General features: G+C 41.3%; 1 protein-coding gene across 3 annotated transcripts in view; it reads left to right on the top strand.

Annotated features, from left to right (window-relative positions):
- The window catches only part of vav2 (vav 2 guanine nucleotide exchange factor), a 463,113-nt gene that overhangs the window by 376,810 nt on the left and 62,789 nt on the right, over positions 1-23,514 (top strand). For all 3 annotated transcript variants that reach the window (XM_060935481.1, XM_060935479.1, XM_060935480.1), the window contains exons 7-8: positions 8,161-8,229; positions 15,698-15,798. In XM_060935481.1, the coding sequence (XP_060791464.1) occupies positions 8,161-8,229; positions 15,698-15,798 (170 nt within the window). The remainder of the gene's footprint in view (positions 1-8,160; positions 8,230-15,697; positions 15,799-23,514) is intronic.

The following is a 23,514-nucleotide window of genomic DNA, read 5'->3' on the forward strand; positions in this document are numbered from 1 at the left end:
TGTTGGGGAGGTCTTTAACTCCCACCTCCGGGAGAGCTTTTCCCAGCTTCCGAGGGAGGCGGGGGACATTGAGTCTGAGTGGACCATGTTCTCTACCTCCATTGTGGACGCAGCTGTTCGGAGCTGTGGCCGCAAGGTCTCCGGTGCCTGTCGTGGCGGCAATCCCCGAACCCGGTGGTGGACACCGGAAGTAAGGGATGCCGTCAAGCTGAAGAAGGAGTCCTATCGGGCCATGTTGACCTCCGGGACTCCTGAGGCAGCCGACGGGTATCGGCAGGCCAGGCGTGCTGCAGCTCGGGCAGTTGCGGAGGCAAAAACTCGGAACTGGGAGGAGTTCGGGGAGGCCATGGAGAAGGACTATCGGTCGGCCTCGAAGAAATTCTGGCAAACCGTCCGGCGCCTCAGGAGGGGGAAGCAGTACTCTGCCAACACTGTTTACAGTGCGGGTGGGGAGCTGTTGACCTCGACTGGGGACATTGTCGGGCGGTGGAAGGAATACTTTGAGGATCTCCTCAATCCCACCGTCATGTCTTCCACTGAGGAGACTGAGGCTGATGACTCAGAGGTGGACTCGTCCATTACCCAAGCCGAAGTCACTGAGGTGGTTTGCAAGCTCCTCGGTGGCAAGGCACCGGGGGTGGATGAGATCCGCCCTGAGTATCTCAAGTCTCTGGATGTTGTGGGGCTGTCTTGGTTGACACGCCTCTGCAACATCGCGTGGCGGTCGGGGACAGTGCCTCTGGAGTGGCAGACTGGGGTGGTGGTCCCTCTTTTTAAGAAAGGGGACCGGAGAGTGTGCTCCAATTATAGGGGAATCACACTTCTCAGCCTCCCAGGGAAAGTTTACTCCAGGGTACTGGAGAGGAGAATTCGACCGATAGTCGAACCTCGGATCCAGGAGGAACAATGCGGTTTTCGTCCTGGTCGCGGAACACTGGACCAGCTCTATACCCTTCATAGGGTGCTCGAGGGTTCATGGGAGTTTGCCCAACCAGTCCACATGTGCTTTGTGGATCTGGAGAAGGCATTCGACCGTGTCCCCCGTGGTATTCTGTGGGGGGTGCTTCGGGAGTATGGGGTTCGGGGCTCTTTGCTAAGGGCTGTCCGGTCCCTGTACGAACGGAGCAGGAGTCTGGTTCGCATTGCCGGCAGTAAGTCAGACCTGTTCCCAGTGCATGTTGGACTCCGTCAGGGCTGCCCTTTGTCACCGGTTCTGTTCATAATTTTTATGGACAGAATTTCTAGGCGCAGCCAGGGGCCGGAAGGAATCCTGTTTGGGAACCACAGGATTTCATCTCTGCTTTTTGCGGATGATGTTGTCCTGTTGGCTTCTTCAAACCAGGACCTTCAGCATGCACTGGGGCGGTTTGCAGTCGAGTGTGAAGCGGCTGGGATGAGAATCAGCACCTCCAAGTCCGAGGCCATGGTTCTCGACCGGAAAAGGGTGGCTTGCCCTCTCCAGGTTGGTGGAGAAGTCCTGCCTCAAGTGGAGGAGTTTAAGTATCTCGGGATCTTGTTCACGAGTGAGGGAAGGATGGAGCGTGAGATCGACAGGCGGATCGGTGCAGCCTCCGCAGTGATGCGGTCGCTTTACCGGTCCGTCGTGGTGAAGAAGGAGCTGAGCCAAAAGGCGAAGCTCTCAATTTACCGGTCGATCTACGTTCCGACTCTCACCTATGGTCATGAGCTTTGGGTAATGACAGAAAGAACAAGATCGCGGATACAAGCGGCTGAAATGAGTTTCCTTCACAGGGTGGCTGGGCGCTCCCTTAGAGATAGGGTGAGAAGCACAGTCACTCGGGAGGAGCTCGGAGTAGAGCCGCTGCTCCTCCACATCGAGAGGAACCAGCTGAGGTGGCTCGGGCATCTTTTTCGGATGCCTCCTGGACGCCTCCCTGGGGAGGTGTTCCAGGCATGTCCCCCCGGGAGGAGGCCCCGGGGAAGACCCAGGACACGCTGGAGGGACTATGTCTCTCGGCTGGCCTGGGAACGCCTCGGTGTTCTTCCCGAGGAGCTGGCCGAGGTGTCTGGGGAAAGGGAAGTTTGGGCTTCCATGCTTAGACTGCTGCCTCCGCGACCCGGTCCTGGATAAGCTGAAGAAGACGAGACGAGACGAGACGAGACACATTTAAAACATATGAGCTTTATTAAAACATCTTTTTTACACATTTAAAACATATGAGCTTTATTAAAACATCTTTTTTACACATTTTAAACATCTGTGCTTTTTTAAAATATCTTTTTTTACACATTTAAAACATATGAGCTTTATTAAAACATCTTTTTTACACATTTAAAACATATGAGCTTTATTAAAACATATTTTTTACACATTTTAAACATCTGTGCTTTTTTAAAATATCTTTTTTTACACATTTAAAACATATGAGCTTTATTAAAACATCTTTTTTAACACATTTTAAACATCTGTGCTTTTTGAAAACATCTTTTTTTTACACATTTAAAACATATGAGCTTTATTAAAACATCTTTTTTTACACATTTTAAACATCTGTGCTTTTTAAAACATCTTTTTTACACATTTTAAACATCTGTGCTTTTTAAAATATATTTTTTACACATTTAAAACATATGAGCTTTATTAAAACATCTTTTTTACACATTTAAAACATATGAGCTTTATTAAAACATATTTTTTACACATTTTAAACATCTGTGCTTTTTGAAAACATCTTTTTTTACACATTTAAAACATATGAGCTTTATTAAAACATCTTTTTTTACACATTTTAAACATCTGTGCTTTTTTAAAATATATTTTTTACACATTTAAAACATATGAGCTTTATTAAAACATCTTTTTTACACATTTAAAACATATGAGCTTTATTAAAACATCTTTTTTTTTACACATTTTAAACATCTGTGCCTTTTTAAAACATCTTTTTTTTACACATTTTAAACATCTGTGCTTTTTTAAAATATATTTTTTACACATTTAAAACATGAGCTTTATTAAAACATCTTTTTACACATTTTAAACATCTGTGCTTTTTAAAATATATTTTTTACACATTTAAAACATCTGTGCTGTTTTAAAATATCTTTTTTTACAACATATGAGCTTTATTAAAGCATCTTTTTTTACACATTTTAAACATCTGTGCTTTTTTAAAATATCTTATTTTTTTACACATTTAAAACATATGAGCTTTATTAAAACATCTTTTTTTACACATTTTAAACATCTGTGCTTTTTTAAAACATCTTTTTTTACACATTTTAAACATCTGTGCTTTTTTAAAATATCTTATTTTTTTACACATTTAAAACATATGAGCTTTATTAAAACATCTTTTTTTACACATTTTAAACATCTGTGCTTTTTTAAAACATCTTTATTTTTACACATTTTAAACATCTGTGCTTTTTTAAAATATATTTTTTACACATTTAAAACATATGAGCTTTATTAAAACATCTTTTTTTACACATTTAAAACATATGAGCTTTATTAAAACATCTTTTTTTTACACATTTTAAGCATCTGTGCTTTTTGAAAACATCTTTTTTACACATTTAAAACATATGAGTTTTATTAAAACATCTTTTTTACACATTTTAAACATCTGTGCTTTTTTAAAACCTCTTTGTTTTTTTACACATTTTAAACATCCATGCTTTTTTTTTTAAACATCTTGTTTTACACATTTTAAACATCTCATAGCATCGTTAGCTAGCACCTCTTGGCAGACAACACACTGTGGCAGTGGAGCATCTTCAGATCCAGTCCATGAAAATCCAAACTTTAAATAATCGTGGTCATACTTCCTTCTTTTTTTGCTTGGCCCAGACTCTGTCTCCTCACTCACTGTAGCTTTAGGTACTAAAAATCGATCCATTTTGTCTCTGGCAAAGGCTAGCTGAAGTTCGCTAAATGTCCGCAATAGTAACTTATTCTGGTTTATTTTTCCTCACGTTGCGCCCCCCCTGAAGAACTCTGGCGCCCCCTAGGGGAGGCGCGCCCCACACTTTGAAAAGCCCTGGTTTAGAGGATGTCAAGGCTTGGATGTCTCTAAACTTTTTAAATTTTAATGAAAAAAAGACCGAAGTGATAGTCTTTGGTGGCACCTCTGTGACCCCCTCAGTTGATCTGGGTTCCTTGGCACAATATGCCAAACCTATAGTTAATGATTTGGGGGTAAAAGTGGACGGGGACCTTAAGTTTGATCGCCAGATTAAAGCAGTGGTGAAAGGAAGCTATTTTCAGTTGCGGCAGTTGGCAAAAATAAAACCTTTTTTACCCAGACAGCACTTTAAAACAGTAATTCATGCCTTTGTGACCTCTTGGCTAGATTACTGCAATGCACTTTATATGGGGGTCAGTGGGTCCTCCATTGCACATCTTCAACTACTACAAAATGCAGCCGCACGTCTTTTAACTGGCACAAGGAAATTTGAGCACATTTTACTGATTTTAGCTTGCTCCATTGGCTACCCGTCCATTTTAGAATTCATTTTAAAATTATTTTATTTGTTTTTAAATCTTTAAATGGTCTTGCTCCATCATACCTCTCTGAGCTGCTATACCCCTATACACCAGTGGCGGCTGGTAGTCTTTCAAACAGGGGAGGCTGGTCGGTTACGATATTTCCAGATTTTAAAAGAAAAAAGAAAAAACACATCAATTTTGCCCATACTCTTGCCTCTGATCTGGCTGATTGTTGGCAGGGTCACAAACTGTGAAATAATAGGTTCTTATGGCCCATTAGCCTACTGTCCAATATACATGATGGTAGTGTTGGGGGGTATATTTTAACATTTTATATTTTAAAATTGTGGCATGTTGTTTAAAAATTGATCATTATTGAAAGCAGCTCTTTGTCAGGAACCTCAGCAGTAACAGCAGAGTGTTCTGGAATAGGCACAAGCACTGACCTTGGGGAGCCAAACATAAAGCTGGGCGCCACACATTTCATTCAATGACACTTTCCCTATATTTTACTTATTTTGACTGAGAAATGTTTTATTGACAATTTTGATAACCCTTCACTTTTAATCCAGGTCTTGTAGTGTGAAATGTTCTCGGCTGTTTTTGTTTAAAAATGTTTTCCAAATTGTAGCTGTGTTTAATTCATATCCAGAGAAATATATATTCCAATATAATATACTCAGCATAAACATTTTAAATAGATTCTATATTTTTGGTCCATCCATGACATATTACTAAAGTAGCCTATTTACTGTTGTTGATGTGGGTCACTTGCTGTTAGCCAATTCACTTTCTCGTACCAGGAGAGCTGAAAGGAACGAGTATTATTCCCTACCTTTTTCACCAAGTCAATTTGAGGCGTTGGTCTACCCTGCTCTTTAATTTTAATTTTTTCCTCGAAAGGAAGACTGGCAAATGGCTTCGCCGAAATTAAATCAGCAATGCTTGGCATCCGTGCGCAGCTTTCTTGCTAGCTGACTAGCCCCCTCAAGTTCAGTCACTCAAACGAAATTTCTGGAACTAAGATAGCAAACTTGACAACACTATATTTACACTTTATTTACAATGAAAATGTATACAAACTAAAAAAGCTGGTAGAAACCGTATGTAATGAATGAAATCGAAATGTAAGCCGATCTCTTACAATACACTTGCGAATCCGCATGGGACTGAACTGAAATTCACCGCTGCCTGTCTATATTTGAAACGAGCTGTCAATCAAAGAAAATATCTGGCAGCTTTCACCAGTCTCCTCGCGGAAAGCTTTGCCATGTCCCTCCCACTGTGAGGCTGGGAGTCCGGTGGGCGGGCGTTTTCGCAGTATTTGTCCAATAACCGTCTTGCATTTGATATTGAAAAGCGCATAGATCCCAAATGCCATTGAAGTCCACTGAGGCTGGGCTGCATCGTGCTGTCACGAGGGGGAAAAACTCACGCACACATTAGGCGAACTGGGGAAAGTTATAACGGAATGATTTTGCACTGTAATGGGTTGAGCACATATATTTCTATGATTCTGGATCTGAAATAGCAATGTTATAAGGTCGGCTATAACATACAGCGGTGCTTGAAAGTTTGTGAACCCTTTAGAATTTTCTATATTTCTGCATAAATATGACCTAAAACATCATCAGATTTTCACACAAGTCCTAAAAGTAGATAAAGAGAACCCAGTTAAACAAATGAGACAAAAACATTATACTTGGTCATTTATTTATTGATGAAAATGATCCAATATTACATATCTGTGAGTGGCAAAAGTATGTGAACCTCTAGGATTAGCAGTTAATTTGAAGGTGAAATCAGAGTCAGGTGTTTTCAATCAATGGGATGACAATCAGGTGTGAGTGGGCACCCTGTTTTATTTAAAGAACAGGGATCTATCAAAGTCTGATCTTCACAACACATGTTTGTGGAAGTGTATCATGGCACGAACAAAGGAGATTTCTGAGGACCTCAGAAAGTGTTGTTGATGCTCATCAGGCTGGAAAAGGTTACAAAACCATCTCTAAAGAGTTTGGACTCCACCAATCCACAGTCAGACAGATTGTGTACAAATGGAGGAAATTCAAGACCATTGTTACCCTCCCAGGAGTGGTTGACCAACAAAGATCACTCCGAGAGCAAGGCATGTAATAGTCGGCGAGGTCACAAAGGACCCCAGGGTAACTTCTAAGCAACTGAAGGCCTCTCTCACATTGGCTAATGTTAATGTTCATGAGTCCACCATCAGGAGAACACTGAACAACAATGGTGTGCATGGCAGGGTTGGAAGGAGAAAGCCACTGCTCTCTAAAAAGAACATTGCTGCTCATCTGCAGTTTGCTAAAGATCACGTGGACAAGCCAGAAGGCTATTGGAAAAATGTTTTGTGGACGGATGAGACCAAAATAGAACTTTTTGGTTTAAATGAGAAGCGTTATGTTTGGGGAAAGGAAAACACTGCATTCCAGCATAAGAACCTTATCCCATCTGTGAAACATGGTGGTGGTAGCATCATGGTTTGGGCCTGTTTTGCTGCATCTGGGCCAGGATGGCTTGCCATCATTGATGGAACAATGAATTCTGAATTATACCAGCGAATTCTAAAGGAAAATATCAGGACATCTGTCCATGAACTGAATCTCAAGAGAAGGTGGGTCATACAGCAAGACAACGATCCTAAGCACACAAGTCGTTCTACCAAAGAATGGTTAAAGAAGAATAAAGTTAATGTTTTGGAATGGCCAATTCAAAGTCCTGACCTTAATCCAATTGAAATGTTGTGGAAGGACCTGAAGTGAGCAGTTCATGTGAGGAAACCCACCAACATCCCAGAGTTGAAGCTGTTCTGTACGGAGGAACGGGCTAAAATTCCTCCAAGCCGGTGTGCAGGACTGATCAACAGTTACCAGAAACGTTTATTTGCAGTTATTGCTGCACAAGGGGGTCACACCAGATACTGAAAGCAAAGGTTCACATACTTTTGCCACTCACAGATATGTAATATTGGATCATTTTCCTCAATAAATAAATGACCAAGTATAATATTTTTGTCTCATTTGTTTAACTGGGTTCTCTTGATCTACTTTTAGGACTTGTGTGAAAATCTGATGATGTTTTAGGTCATATTTATGCAGAAATATAGAAAATTCTAAAGGGTTCACAAACTTTCAAGCACCACTGTAAGCCTAGCGCAATTCATCCTACACGATGTTCATCATTTTTAGAGGAGGCTGAGCCTCCCTCGTTGTCTTAGAGCAATCGCCCGTGCTATACACCCAGCCGAGCTCTCAGGTCAGCTGACCAGCTGCTCCTGAGAGTTCTCAAGACTAGGCCGAAGCTCAGAGGGGACCGGGCTTTTTCGGTTGCAGATCCAAAATTATGGAATGCATTGCCGCTGCACATTAGACAGGCCTCCTCACTGTCTAATTTTAAAACTCTTCTTAAAATGCACCTCTTTTCTTTGGCTTTTAACACCATGTAGGTTGTTGATTTTATGTACACAGATATTTTATTTGGAGTGGACAGCCTCTTTAATTATTTATCTTTATTTTATGTTCTATGGTGTTATTTTATCGTATAGTTTTATTGTGTTTATTTATTGTACAGCCCTTTGGAAACCTGTGTGTTTATTTAAACTGTGCTTTATAAATAAAATTGGATTGGATTGGATTGGATACTGTAGATAAAGACTAAGATTTCCTCTTGTCTGTCTGTTCTCACAGAGTTACATGATCCCCCTGAAGCAAGTCCTAACTCCACAGGAGATGAAGGCCATATTTGTGAATCTAGAGGTGCGTCAACTTTCTTTCGGTACTTCTATATTGTTGTAGGTGTGGCAGTCTGGGATGTAAATGTGGCAGCTTTTGCACAAAAAAAAAATTATTCTGTATAACAAACTAGAAGAAAGTGTTTGTTTTTTGCATTTGAAACTTGCCAAGGCTACAGTTGTGCTCGTAAGTTTACATACCCTGGCAGAATCTATGATTGTTTGGCCATTTTTCAGAGAATATGAATGATAACACAAACATCTTTTCCACTCATGCTTAGTGGTTGGGTGAAACCATTTATTGTCAAACGACTGTGTTTTCTCTTTTTAAATCATAATGACAACAGAAACTACCCAAATGACCCTGATCAAAAGTTCACATACCCTGGTGATTTTGGCCTGATAACATGCACAGAAGTTGACACAAATGGGTTTGAATGGCTACTAAAGGTAGCATCCTCACCTGTGATCTGTTTGCTTGTAATCAGTGTGTGCGCATAAAAGCTGAGTGAGTTTCTGGGAGCCAGACAGACTCTTGCATCTTTCATCCAGCCACTGACGGTTCTGGATTCTGAGTCATGGGGAAAGCAAAAGAATTGTCAACGGATCTACGGGAAAAGGTAGTTGAACTGTATAAAACAGGAAAGGGATACAGAAAGATATCCAAGGAATTGATAATGCCAGTCAGCAGTGTTCAAACTGTGATTAACAAATGGAAAATCAGGGGCTCCGTTAAAACCAAACCACAGTCAGGTAGACCAACAAAAATTTACGCCAAACAGCACAGAGACAAGCCTCAAAACTTCTGGAACAAGGTAATTTGGAGTGATGAGACCAAAATTGAACTTTTTGGCCACAACCATAAATGTTACATTTGGAGAGGTGTCAACAAGGCTTATGATGAAAGGAACACCATTCCTACTGTCAAGCACGGAGATGGATCGCTGATGTTTTGGGGATGTGTGAGCTACAAAGGCACAGGAAACTTGGTCAAAGTTGAAGGAAAGATGAATGCAGCACGTTATCAGCAAATACTGGAGGCAAATTTGCACTCATCGGCCCGGAAGCTGCGCATGGGACGTACTTGGACGTTCCAACATGACAACGATCCAAAACACAAGGCCAAGTCGACCTGTCATTGGCTACAGCAGAACAAAGTGAAGGTTCTGGAGTGGCCATCTCAGTCTCCTGACCTCAATATCATTGAGCCACTCTGGGGAGATCTCAAGCGTGCAGTTCATGCAAGACAGCCCAGGAATTTACAGGAACTGGAGGCTTTTTGCCAAGAAGAATGGGCAGCTTTACCATCTGAGAAAATAAAGAGCCTCATCCACAACTACCACAAAAGACTTCAGGCTGTCATTGATGTTCGAGGGGGCAATACACGGTATTAAGAACTGGGGTATGTAAACTTTTGATCAGGGTCATTTGGATGTTTTTTGTCGTCGTTATGATTTAAAAATAGAAAACAGTTGTTTATCAATAAATGGCTTCACCCAACCACTAACCATGAGTGGGGAAAAAAGTTTTTGTGTTATCATTCATATTCTCTGAAAAAAGGCCAAGAAAGCAAAAATTCTGCCAGGGTATGTAAACTTATGAGCACAACTGTATCTGTCTTCCTTCAAAGACCCTGCCAGTGGTGGTGAAAACATTCAGTCTTCCCGAGAATGTTTAAAACCTTGCTTTCTCAGGGTGATTTCATCACACAGTGACCGTCATGCTTTGATCAAGTTGTTTGGATAACTACACGCCATAGTGAAACGGACATGCACCAGATTCCAGCTGTTAAATATCTGTGATGCTCCTCCTGAATGAAATTAAATCTTTGAACGTGGTTTTCACACTCAGGACTGATTCTGGGCTCGTTTTGCGGGTGGGGCTAAAAATCACAGGTTTGCTGTCATTTTAAAGAATTCCTTCTGATCCATGGATGAGTTGCACAATTTTTTATTTTTTTTTTTCTTCTCCATTTTCCATCGGTCTTGTCGTGGAAGTCTGGATCTCAAAAGTAGCCAAAAAAATCAATGTACACGAAAGAAGTTGGCTTAAATGCAGACCCAATACAAGCGTCAGCAGAACACTGAGGTTTAAGTTTCTTCCGTTAGTTTTTAAGTCGGGTCCCTTTTTGGGAGACCCGCCCTAGGACCCCCCCCACATATATTGTATATTATTTATTTTATGAATTTAATAATGTAGATATAGATTATTAGCATAGGTTTATACACATCTCCAATGGAAACTAGCATCAGCTGAGTGGATCTTGTGTTTAATAAAGCTGTCTATCTGTCTCACATTTACCATTTTTTTTTTCGTTTCCGTTTCCGGTTGAGAGTACGTCGTGCGCATTCTGGCTGCTGCTTCTCACCAGAGCTTTTTTAATTTTATTTTCTTTTTCAATTTTCATTTTTTTTCTGTGTGTTTGTGTAGTTTGATGTTTGTTTGAGTGTTTTGTCCGCTGGTTATGGTGTAGCTCCGGACCCAGTTTTGGGCGTTGGTTTCCCTCCAGGCCTTGGTTCGCTGTGGGTGATGCCTGCGCTCCCAGCTGTGGACTGCAGTGAGCTCATTGCTCATTTTACATCGTGGTTGTCCAGCGCTCTGCGCTTTAATGCTTGGCGTGATGTTCCGAGCGATGTTGCTCGGTGGCGTCGCGGCGGCTGTGCAGGCGGTTTGGGACACACCAGTGCTCTGCGTGGTGGAGCTTCTCTGCTCGCTTTGTGGATCCATGGCATGGTGTTTGAGCAATGTGGCTGACGGCGTCGCGGCGGCGGTGCTGGAGATGTCGGACTTGTTTTCGTGCGCCTTTTGGTGGGACTGTGGCTGCGACACCACGGGAATTACATCCTGACCACGGGAATTACATCCTGACCCCTACTTGGTGGACTTTTTATTTTTTATTATTTATTCATTTTTTATTTTTATTATTTTTTTCCTTTTTTTTTTATTTTTCTTTGTTTATAATTGTAAAGCGTCATTGGGTTTCTTGAAAGGCGCTATATAAATTCAACTTATTATTATTATAATTATTATTATTATTATTATTATATGGCCTTCTAAGGCTTTTACTGCTTAATGACGAGAAGATGGAGATGGAATTCTCTCACCATCTCAACAGTCGAGCAGTTTTCGATGCATGGCATGTCCTCATGCAGGAATACCTGTAAATGAAAAGCTGTTCGTCACTGAACACGACACCTTTTTACTCACCATCGCACAATTAGAAACAGGAAGTAACCTGACCAGTTGAACCAACTGATCGTAGTTATCAGAACCACATATAGAAGAAATTCTCAAAATTATCACCATTTTAAGCCTGTAGTGTATGTGATTTACGACAATAATTTAAATTTATTTATTATTTGGTTTGGTTTAGTCTCTAACGATCTGTTTTTAGCGTGTTTTTTTTTTTTTTTTTTTAATAACCATTCCCTGACTTATACCGTAAATGTCAACACACTTCTCCTTCATTTGGTGTGTTTTTCCTCATCTTTCCCATGTTGATGTTGAGGGAATCTGGCCTCTGTGCCGCCTCATATTCGTTCCCCAGTTAATCAGGAAGTCATGGATTACAGCTTAAAGTCCTACACACTCCAAAATGTCCAACTTAAAGTGCCATTCCACCATTGGATGTATTCTTTGGCATAAAATACAATATATTTTATGACAACATGACTAGACAGAGAAATCTTTTAGCTTCAAAATGATATATCAAACATAATTTTTTGGCAACGACAAGTATATTAATTTTGCGACCAAAGTCACCTACCCTTTTAATTTCCGCGCGGTAGTGAAACGTGATGTCATTGGCAGGTTCCCCTTCTTGTGTACCACGTGTCGGTCTATTTTTAGACCAGGAAACCCCCAAAGTGAGAGAGTCATTTCTCCTCGTATATGGGGGCCAAAAAAATTGCGAAAAATTTTGAGTTAATCTTTCAGTTAGCTAGATTTATTGGTATTAGCTAGATTTATTGGTATTATTTTTATCTCGTTCTATCCGCCATTGCTGATATGTGCCACGTCACACGTCACGTGGTACACAAGAAGGGGAACCTGCCGATGACATCACGCGCGGAAATTAAAAGGGTAGGTGACTTTGGTCGCAAAATTAATATACTTGTCGTCAAAAAATTATGTTTGATATATCATTTTGAAGCTAAAAGATTTCTCTATCTAGTGATACCATTTGTTGTCAAAATATATTGTATTTTATGCCAAAGAATACATCCAATGGTGGAATGGCACTTTAAACGCGGAAACATCACGTTTCTTGAGTTACGTTGTGTTCACTATAATTTCCTGGGGTGCCAATAATAGCGTCGTGTGGTTTTTGTTGAAAGTAATTTTCTTATTGAGGGATTTGTTTTTCTCTGAAGAAATATATTTCAATTAAATGTTGGATTTTTCTCATTTTTTCAGTTTGAGATGATGTGACTTCACCAAAAGGTGGACTTTTTTTTTCCTAAGTTGTTTTACTGATCTTTATAAGGAAAGACAATAATCATGGAGGTCGCTGTAATTATTGACTTGAACAAACCAAAATATATTCTATGGTCAGAAAATGGAAAAAGGCGATGGAAAAAGGTAGCTCAACCTTTTAAAAAATTTTTTATGGCCACGTTCTTGCTCGAACTGATAATCGCATCATCAGTTTTTCTTTAGCTAATCAGACACAAGGTACGCCACCACTCTTTCTGGAGCGGTTGGGGGTTTGGCACCTTGCTGAAGGGCACTTCAGCCAGTGCTACTGGTCCAAAGAATCGAGCCAGCAATCTTTTGGCCCCAAAGCTGTTTCCTTAACCATGAGGCCATGGCTTCCCCTCAACTTTTTAAAGGAGAACTGAAGTCATTTTTAAACTCGCTTTATTTCTTAATTAACGTGTTATTCAATTACGTTTTCCGTTTTAGTAACCTTATATCGTGACTCGTATCGGCAACTAATTGCATTTAAATATTATACTTATCGGCCTATTCGGTTTTTAGCCGTGTTGAATTTAGTTCGTTTGGTCCACGGCAGGCGTCGCTTATCCGCGCGATCTTCACAAGAGGTGTCGGTGCCGCCATTTTGAAAACTGTTTTCCAAACGAAGTATTGCACAAAAACGAGTTTAAATGACGATTACTGCCTACTTTTTTTCAAACTTTCCTGATTGCTATCAAAGCGAACAAAACTTCCAGCTTGATCACGTCGGCATCCGAAAGAGGGCGCGCACGTCTTTGGACAACATAAGCAGATGTCGGTCACTTTGATTTCCGCTGTACGTTTTACTTCCGTCCTACAATGTCTCGCACAGGTCTCGACGAATCTCGCTTACGCCCATTGCTTCGACATATGGACTGATATATTACAGAGCATATTTCAAACACTCATAACTTGCTATAGCAGCGACAAAACAGCTCTCAAAGATGCATTCCGATATTTAATAAAATGAGAAATAGAATTTTGATGATGATAAATTTGCCTTCAGTTCCCCTTTGAAATGTGTAGAAATGTCAAGTCACTGGAGTATGGAGAACATGGCGCTGGCACTCAATAAATTACAAAATAATTGTCAATAACTGGTTTTGGTGTTCATCTAGCATGTATTAATTTATTTACACCGCATCACATTTCTCCAGCGCAATTTAGTGACTCGATAAAGAAAACGCTGCGATTAAAAAAATATATACAGGTCCTTCTCAAAAAATTAGCATATTGTGAAAAAGTTCAATATTTTCCATCAGTTATTTAAGAAAGTGAAAATGTTATATATTATAGACTCATTACACATAAACTAAAATGTTTCAAGCATTTTTCTATTTTAATTTTAATCAGTATGGCATACAGTACAAAAACATAAAAAAACATCTCAAAATATTAGAATATTTCATTTCGAGTTTGAGTAAAACAGTATGAACACAGTGTATCTCTCGAGCTAGTTCAGTACACACAACCACAATCATGGGGAAGACTGCTGACTTGACTGTTGTCCAGAAGATGATCACTGATGCCCTCCACAAGGAGGGTAAGCCACAAAAGGTCATTGCTGAAAAGGGTGGCTGGAAAAGGTGCACAAGCAACAGGGATAGCTGCAGTCTTGAGAGGATTGTCAAGAAAAGTTGATTCAAGAACTTGGGAGAGCTTCACAAGGAGTGGACTGAGGCTGGTGTCAGTGTATCAAGACCCATCACGAACAGACATCTTCAAGAAAGGGGATACAACTTTCGCATTCCTAATATCAAGCTACTTCTGAGCCAGAGACAATGTCAGAAGTGTCTTATCTGGGCTAAGGAGAGAAAGAAATGGACTGTTGCTCAGTGGTCCAAAGTCCTCTTTTCAGATGAAAGTACATTTTGCATTTAATTTGGAAATCACGGTTCTGGAGTCTGGAGGAAGAGTGGAGAGGCACAGAATCCAAGGTGTTTGAAGCCCAGTGTGAAGTTTCCACAGTCTGTGATGATTTGGGGTGCCATGTCAGCTGCTGGTGTTGGTCCACTGTGTTTTATCAAAGGCAGGGTCAATGCAGCTAGCTATCAGGAGATTTTGGAGCACTTCATGCTTCCATCTGCTGAAAAGCTTTATGGAGATAAAGATTTCATTTTTCAGCACGACCTGGCACCTGCTCACAGTGCCAAAACCACTGGTAAATGGTTTACTGACCATGGTATTACTGTGCTCAATTGGCCTGCCAACTCTCCTGACCTCAACCCCATAGAGAATCTGTGGGGTATTGTGAAGAGGAAGTTGAAAGACACCAGACCCAACACTGTGGATGAGCTTAAGGCCGCTATCGAAGCATCCTGGGCCTCCATAACACCTCAGCAGTGCCACAGGCTGATCGCCTCCATGCCACGTCGCATTGAAGCAGTCATTTCTGCCAAAGGATTCCCGACCAAGTATTGAGTGCATAACTGAACATAATTATTTGAAGGTTGACTTTTTTTGTATTAAAAACACTTTTTTTATTGGTCAGATGAAATATGCTAATTTTTTGAGATAGGGATTTTTGGTTTTCCTTTACTTTTTTGCCAAAATCATCAATATTAAAACAATAAAAGGCTTGAACTACTTCAGTTGTGTGTAATGAATCTAAAATATATTAAAAGTCTAATGTTTCTGAGTACATTACAGAAAATAATGAACTTTATCACAATATGCTAATTTTTTGAGAAGGACCTGTATATATGCACCATGTTCGATTCACTTCCTGCAGTCGAGGTGAGTCGATTCAGAGTCAATTCGCTTTCTAACCTTCTCCAGATTCGCTTAGAAGCAGATCCTCAGATGCTGTTGGACCCGCTTGCTTTTGGCTGGAAAACGCACCAGGGTTTGAGTCAGACAGACTGTGTGAACACACCCTGAAACATGATCACAGTTATGCGTTTATAAATATAACCCACACCTATTTTTTCCAGGAGATCGAGATGATAACACAATGGCTCATCAACTGTTGGTCAGTTTGTATATTAATGCATCCAGTTTCAAACGAATCATTCTGAAAGTGTGATGTTCTGTAGGATATCATCAGAGTCCACTTTGCCTTGCTGAGGGCGATCGACCAGAACATGCTGACCGGAGGCAGTGGCCTTGGAAAGATCTTCCTGGACTTCAAGGAGAGGTCAGTGAGACTTAACTGCATGTGTGTGTGTGTGTGTGTGGTGGGGGAGTAAAAACAGCAGGAAACGGAAGCAATGCCAGTGCTAGCCATTAAAAGGAAGTCGATAAGAATGTCGATAAGTCCCTAAAAATGAAAAGTTCCTCCGATCATGATGCATTTTTGTTTTTATGTTCCTTTTGGTAAGAAAACACACTGGGTGAAATATTTTGACAAAATTCAAAAGTTTAATGGTGGCACCAGGAGCTCAAAGTTATGGAAAAAGCTGCTATTTTATGACTTTTATGACAAAATTTCGATCACTTTTCATGAAACATTATGGCACCTTATAGAGTATACCAAATATCTTAGATACACATTTTTAGTCCATATTCTAAATATACTGTCAAGCACAGTTTGAGTTTTAGCTGTTCATCGAATCATTGTTCAACTACTTTTAAAGGTCCCATGGCATGAAATTTTCACTTTCTGAGGTTTTTTAACGTTAAAATGAGTTCCTCTGACCTTCTTAAGTCACCCCAGTGGCTAGAAATTTCAAAATGTGTCAACCAAACTATGCCCAACATTTGAGAATGGCGCGTCAAAATGGCGCGTTGATAGGCTCTTCCCTTTACTACGTCAGCAAGGGAGATGATCCCCACCCACTGTATGGATTGCCCGCCCAGCTCAAAAGTTGCCACCAAACATGGAAGTTGCGCTGTACATGGATGTGACAACACAGAAAGGAGTCTGTTTTTACTGCCGACGGGAGAGCCCCTGAAGACGCAGTGGCTTAATTTTATTTACTCCAATAATACACCGTCGAGTCTACCTAAGACAGTGTATGTTTGTCGGAAGCATTTTCCTGATGAATGTTTCCACAACTTGGGACAGTACAGGGCAGGTTTTGCACATCAACTGTCACTGAAGCCTGGGTCCGTACCAAGCATCCCTGCCACATCAGCCACAAACACCGAACAAGTAAGTGTATAACTGTTAAGTCGTTTTGCCGTGTTTTAAAATCGGTGCCACGTTAGCCTTGCAATGGCTACATTAGCTGTGCAGCTAACCGCTTCCTGCAGTTAGCCAGGTACTCTGCGCTACAAAACCAAAAAGCATGCAGCATGCTCTGTTATAATAGCCAATCAAAACAGTTTTTACAAAGACACCCACATTCTTTTTTTTAAGTCACTCGTTCATTTTATTTGTTTGTTTGTTCAGTAAAAACCCAAACATTTGTTGAATTTATTTTATTTCCTCGCGTCGCACCTTAATGACATCAGCGCGCGGTATTTTTCCCTTCGCGGTTTGTTCCTTCTCTCTCGCCATAGTAAGACACCCACATCCGCTTGTTCTGACCCACTGGAGGTAGCGTCACAGTGCTGTTAGCCAATCAGAGGTAACACGTTTACATGTCATGAATATTAATGCTAAGAGCTGAAATCCTGTCGCTCTCCCACCACCCGCTCCTCCACCAAACTAGAACAGCCTGAAACAGGAGAACCACAGCATTTTTTTTCACCAAAACCGGCTCACAGGGCATTCATTCATACTAGAGACCACCGCACAATTAATGAAAAAACGATGCCATGGGACCTTTAAACAATACAAATGTATTATGAATCACATTAATGCTTCTCAATCCCTTGCAAAGGCTCTTAACACTGGGCTGCCAACTCTCACGCAATGAGCGTGAGACACACGGATTTGATTGTCTTCACACGCCATACCTCCAGTTTCTCACGCTAGAAAAAAATCTAGTTTATCTATCTAATCTAGGCTACCCATTGCGTCGCGCCAACCACTTGCGATTGATCAATTACGCCTTACGCACGGCTAAACAGACAGAGAGGTGTTCCCTTCTGTACACGCTCCCCTATGGTAGGTGGCGCATCTAATGATGCTGCACTCACCGGAAGTTGGATAATTGCCTACCGTCAATTTAGAGGAAGAGGAGAGAGAAGAAGGTAACCGAGTTGAAGACGGGTGTCTCAGACAGGTTTGTGCATATGCACGCCAATGTGTGGTGTTACTGGCGTAATTATGAACTTATATAAAGTTTCTTAATCGTTTTAGCCTGTAAGTGTTGTGAGAATATTTAATGCCATATCGAGAGCTGTGTACTAGGCAAGCTAAATCATTATAGGCCTCCTGCCGTGCCACAGCCTCTATCTTCCCCAACAAGCAGCACGGGAGAGCACCTCCTTAGCACACGGTTATTAAGGCGCATTTTTAGTTTGTTTACTGTATGTTATCATACTTTATGACTTTATTTGAAGCCATACTGGAAATGTTGTAGAATAAAGCAAGTAAGAGATAATATTACAAATGCAAGAAGAGCCATTAGCCACCATACCTATTGTTTATTTACAGGGTATTTATTTTTAATTATTTATGATGTATGTAATTGCTCAGTTAAAGTAAATAAAGCATGGTCACCTGTAATATCAAAGAACTTGAACTTGTGAATAATTAAAGAAAAAAAAAGACAGAGAACAATATACTGAGGAGACAGGGTTTCAAAGAGGGCAAGACAGGTAGAGAATATTTGTCAGATAACAGGCCCTGACGAATGCTCTATTACTAATAAGAAACATAGATAAGAAATAAATTAATAAGAAATATATTAATATAGCTTATTTAAGTATGACCAAAATTTTTAAGCCCAACTTTGTGTGCGCATTCCCACCTATGGCCAAGGTTCAGCTTTGTTTCAATACTGTTCAAACGTAATCATTGTAATGTTTCTTGTAGCACATGCACATTTTGCTTACTGTTTAAGCATTTTATTTGTTCTTTTGCTGTTGATATTTTTCCCCATGCCAATCTTCTGCTGAACCCAGTGGTGGGGAAAGCTCTTAAATGCATAATGAATAGTCAGTGAGGGACAATCTTATTTTTGCAACAGTTATTAAAAACTTAACATTTAGTTTCAATTCAGAAGGTGTTTAGGCTTAACTGATGAAATATTTTCAAACATGAACTTGCCTTTAAATCTGAAACACAGGTCTATAGGGCTACAGGAACATTGGCAGTCATCTGTTGCTTTTGTTGGCCGCAAGCTGAAGGCCTGGCAAGTCAGGGTGTGTAAGAATGTAGGTATGGCACAGCAGGCCACTCCAAAAATCCACCAGAATGCAGGAACATCTACTAAATCCAAAATCTCAACCCCCCCCCCCCATTGTCCATCTCCAGCTGGACGACCCACAAACAAAACACCAGAATGCAGGGGGACAAGTGAATATCAAACTGAATACAAAATTCCCACTTACTGCGTGGTGTGCAGAAAAATTTTGCCGTCGACCCCCCCCCCCCAAAAAAAAAAAAGAAATCTCACTCCAAGGAATTTCGAAAAGTTGGCAGCCCTGCTTAACATGATCTCTGGGTCACAAGAAATCAATAAATGGAGTCCAACATTGTGATTCAAACCTTACGCGAAAACATAAAATAAGCGGGGGGGTTTTTTGGCAAAAAATGAACCTCATGGTGCCACCATTAGACTTCTGAACATGGTCAAAAAATTTTACAGGATGTCTTTATTGGTGAAAAGGAACACCCAAACAAAAATGCATCAGATTTTATGAAAGTGGGGGCAACTGATGCACCCTAATCTTCATCCTTGTGCATGAACACTTCACGGTTTTGTGGCTGTGTATAGCATTAGTGAAATCGTGGACCTGAGAGTGCTTCTGGTGGTTACTGGTCCAAAACTCATCCTGCGTCAGTTTTGTAGCTGAAGGCCTGGCAAGTCAGGGTGTGTAAGAATGTAGGTATGGCACAGCAGGCCACTCCAAAAATCCACCAGAATGCAGGAACATCTACTAAATCCAAAATCTCAACCCCCCCCCCCCCCCCCCCCCCCCCCTTCATTGTTCATTGTCCATCTCCAGCTGAACGACCCACAAACAAAACACCAGAATGCAGGGGGACAAGTGAATATCAAACTGAATACAAAATTCCTACTTACTGCATGGTGTGCGGAAAAATTTTGCCGTCGACCCCCCCCCCCCCCCCAAAAAAAAAAGAAATCTCACTCCAAGGAATTTCGAAAAGTTGGCAGCCCTGCTTAACTATCTCTGGGTCACAAGAAATCAATAAATGGAGTCCAACATTGTGATTCAAACCTTACGTGAAAACATAAAATAAGCGGGGTTTTTTTTTTTTTGGCAAAAAATGAACCTCATGGTGCCACCATTAGACTTCTGAACATGGTCAAAAAATTTTACAAGATGTCTTTATTGGTGAAAAGGAACACCCAAACAAAAATGCATCAGATTTTATGAAAGTGGGGGCAACTGATGCTCCCTAATCTTCATCCTTGTGCATGAACACTTCACGGTTTTGTGGCTGTGTATAGCATTAGTGAAATCGTGGACCTGAGAGTGCTTCTGGTGGTTACTGGTCCAAAACTCATCCTGCGTCAGTTTTGTAGCTGAAGGCCTGGCAAGTCAGGGTGTGTAAGAATGTAGGTATGGCACAGCAGGCCACTCCAAAAATCCACCAGAATGCAGGAACATCTACTAAATCCAAAATCTCAAACCCCCCCCCCCCCCCCCCCCCCCCCTTTCATTGTTCATTGTCCATCTCCAGCTGAACGACCCACAAACAAAACACCAGAATGCAGGGGGACAAGTGAATATCAAACTGAATACAAAATTCCCACTTACTGCATGGTGTGCGGAAAAATTTTGCCGTCGACCCCCCCCCCCCCCCCCCCCCCAAAAAAAAAAAAAAAAAGAAATCTCACTCCAAGGAATTTCGAAAAGTTGGCAGCCCTGCTTAACTATCTCTGGGTCACAAGAAATCAATAAACGGAGTCCAACATTGTGATTCAAACCTTACGTGAAAACATAAAATAAGCGGGGTTTTTTTTTTTTTGGCAAAAAATGAACCTCATGGTGCCACCATTAGACTTCTGAACATGGTCAAAAAATTTTACAGGATGTCTTTATTGGTGAAAAGGAACACCCGAACAAAAATGCATCAGATTTTATGAAAGTGAGGGCAACTCATGCACCCTAATCTTCATCCTTGTGCATGAACACTTCATGGTTTTGTGGCTGTGTATAGCATTAGTGAAATCGTGGACCTGAGAGTGCTTCTGGTGGTTACTGGTCCAAAACTCATCCTGCGTCAGTTTTGTAGATCCTGAGGCTTTCTGAACACTGAGGCATGAAGATAGATAGCCATCAGCTAATTCTTCCCATGCCTCACTAATCCCCTCTGTGTCATCAGGCTTTATGGAGACCCAGTTTACCTGCGGTGCTTTTCCAAAGCCTCATCCTGCTGCGTTCAGCACAAGCACGGTGTTATTGCAGCTGTGTTACTCAGACACACTGACTGACTGACTGACTGAAAGTGCACCTGCTAGAACTTCACAGATTTGAAGTTCAGGTCTACGGAAGCCGCAAGAGGCCCTTCATATAATCTTTTTTTATTCACCTTGTTATCCTGAGATAATGACATAATTAATTCAGGATCTCGAGAAAACAACACAACTAATTAGAGAACTCGAGAAAACAAAACCGTTATTTCGAGATCTCGAGAAAACAAAACAATTATTTCACGATCTCAGCTGGATCACTGTATCTCCGTCGGTAGAGACGAAGCCGGGCCAGTCTTCTGCGGAGGTGCCGCGGACTAATTTTGAAATGATCCCTTATTAAAAGACTTAATGCAATCTCTCCCTGTGTCAACCCCTGATCAAAATATTGCCTTATTAGGTGATCGATTATTCCAGACATTCTAATGACCAAAGTTGCGTCTATACAGAATGAGAAATAGCCCCAAAGTCAGCATATCACAAGTCTCTTGGCGCACCTGAATGAACCATTTCTCAGCTGTTTACTCGAGATCATGAAATAATTTTGTTTTCTCGAGATCTCGAAATAACGGTTTTGTTTTCTCGAGATCTCGAATTAGTTGTGTTGTTTTCTCGAGATCCTGAATTAATTATGTCGTTATCTCGGGATAACAAGGTGAATTAAAAAAGAAGGATTATATGAAGGGCCTCTCGCGGCTTCCGTACAGGTCTGTGGTTTAGTCAGGAGTCCACTTTATCTGCAGTCAGATGAGGTGAGATGAGTAAAGTGGGAGAAGTTGTGACGTGTCGATGTGTTGCGACACAGCCGCAGACTAAACACACTCGTGTTGTGTCTCAAGTTGCCTCCTTGTGTGCTGATGCAGATTTTCCAGATACACAAAAGGAATGTAGGGAAACGGTTCATTCCTCTAAAATCACAGCAAATTTGCCAGATTTTTATTTATTCAAGGTTCTACAGCAGATATAAGAAGAAGAAACCTTTATTCGTGCACACATGCACACTTCAAGCACAGTGAAATTCATCCTCTGCATTTAACCCATCTGAAGCAGTGAACACACGCACACACTCAGAGCAGTGGGCAGCCACACCAGAGCACCCGGGGAGCAGTCAGGGGTTCAGTACCTTGCTCAAGGGCACCTCAGCCTAAGGCCGCCCCACATCAACCTAACTGCATGTCTTTGGATTGTGGGGGAAACCGGAGCACCCGGAGGAAAACCACGCAGACACGGGGAGAACATGCAAACTCCACACAGAAAGGCCCTCGCCGGTTCGAACCCAGGACCTTCTTGCTGTGAGGCGACCGTGCTAACCACTACACCACCGTGCTTAGGTATATAGTGTATACCTAAGCAGCCTCTCTTGTAAACAGGCTTGTATTACTCGAGTCCGACTCATGCCTGAATTTTAAGGACTCGTGACTCGACTTTAACTGCGTTAGGACTCGGGAAATGGAGACGAGGACTCTGATTTTTTTTTTCTTTCTTTTTTTTTTGTAACATGCCATAATTTGGCATAAGAGATTTATATTGACATTACTAATTTAGTGCAAGAGTGTCACACCTTGGCGCATGCACCGTAAACGACTCGCACCTGCACAGGATTAAGTCGCAATCAGCACGCCTATATAAAAACTGTGAAAACACACTCACTTTGCGAAGTATTGAGTTGCTTTGCTGACACATTACCGAGCCTTATTTCCTTGTTTGGTTTCGTGATCCCTGATTTCCTGTTCCTCATCTTTGATTCTGCCGAGTCTCCGATAGCCTGTTTGTGCCTCGCTCGACCGACTGCCTGTTTCGCTGTTTTACGATTTTGCCTGGATTGTTCTTCACTTGTATTAATAAACGCACCTTCTGCACTTCCATCCGTCTCCCGACCATCTCTGACCGAGCACTCCGCACAAAATTTGGTCGTTGTTTTGTCAAATTTTTTGCTAATGAGGCCAAATGAACGAATTTTCCAGGCCTCTCACTGGAATTGTATCTCCTCTCGGATTTCTCATCTGATTCCAGTTCTGATCGATGTTTTGGGTCGATCTTCCCTTTTTTTTTTTTTAAAGATTTTTTTTGGGCTTTTTTCACCTTTATTGGATAGGACAGTGTAGAGACAGGAAATGAGTGGGAGAGAGAGATGGGGAGGGATCAGGAAATGACCTCGGGTCGGAATCGAACCCGGGTCCCCGGATTTACGGTATGGCGCCTTATCCACCTGAGCCACGATGCCCCCGGGTCGATCTTCCCTTGAGGAACAAAACTTAGTTATTCGTTTGTTGCTTTTCCTGTTGATTTTCCGTTAAATCCTATCTCTTCCGTCAGTTCTCAATGGATTTCGGTTCTGATTGTTGTATTTGAAAGAACTAGACCTTCTGCACAAAGCTTGGTCATTGCATTGGCAGTTTTTTGATGACAAATTAGTA

This window comes from Neoarius graeffei, chromosome 12 (assembly GCF_027579695.1).
Source record: "Neoarius graeffei isolate fNeoGra1 chromosome 12, fNeoGra1.pri, whole genome shotgun sequence".
In the NCBI taxonomy this organism is placed as follows: Eukaryota; Metazoa; Chordata; class Actinopteri; order Siluriformes; family Ariidae; genus Neoarius; species Neoarius graeffei.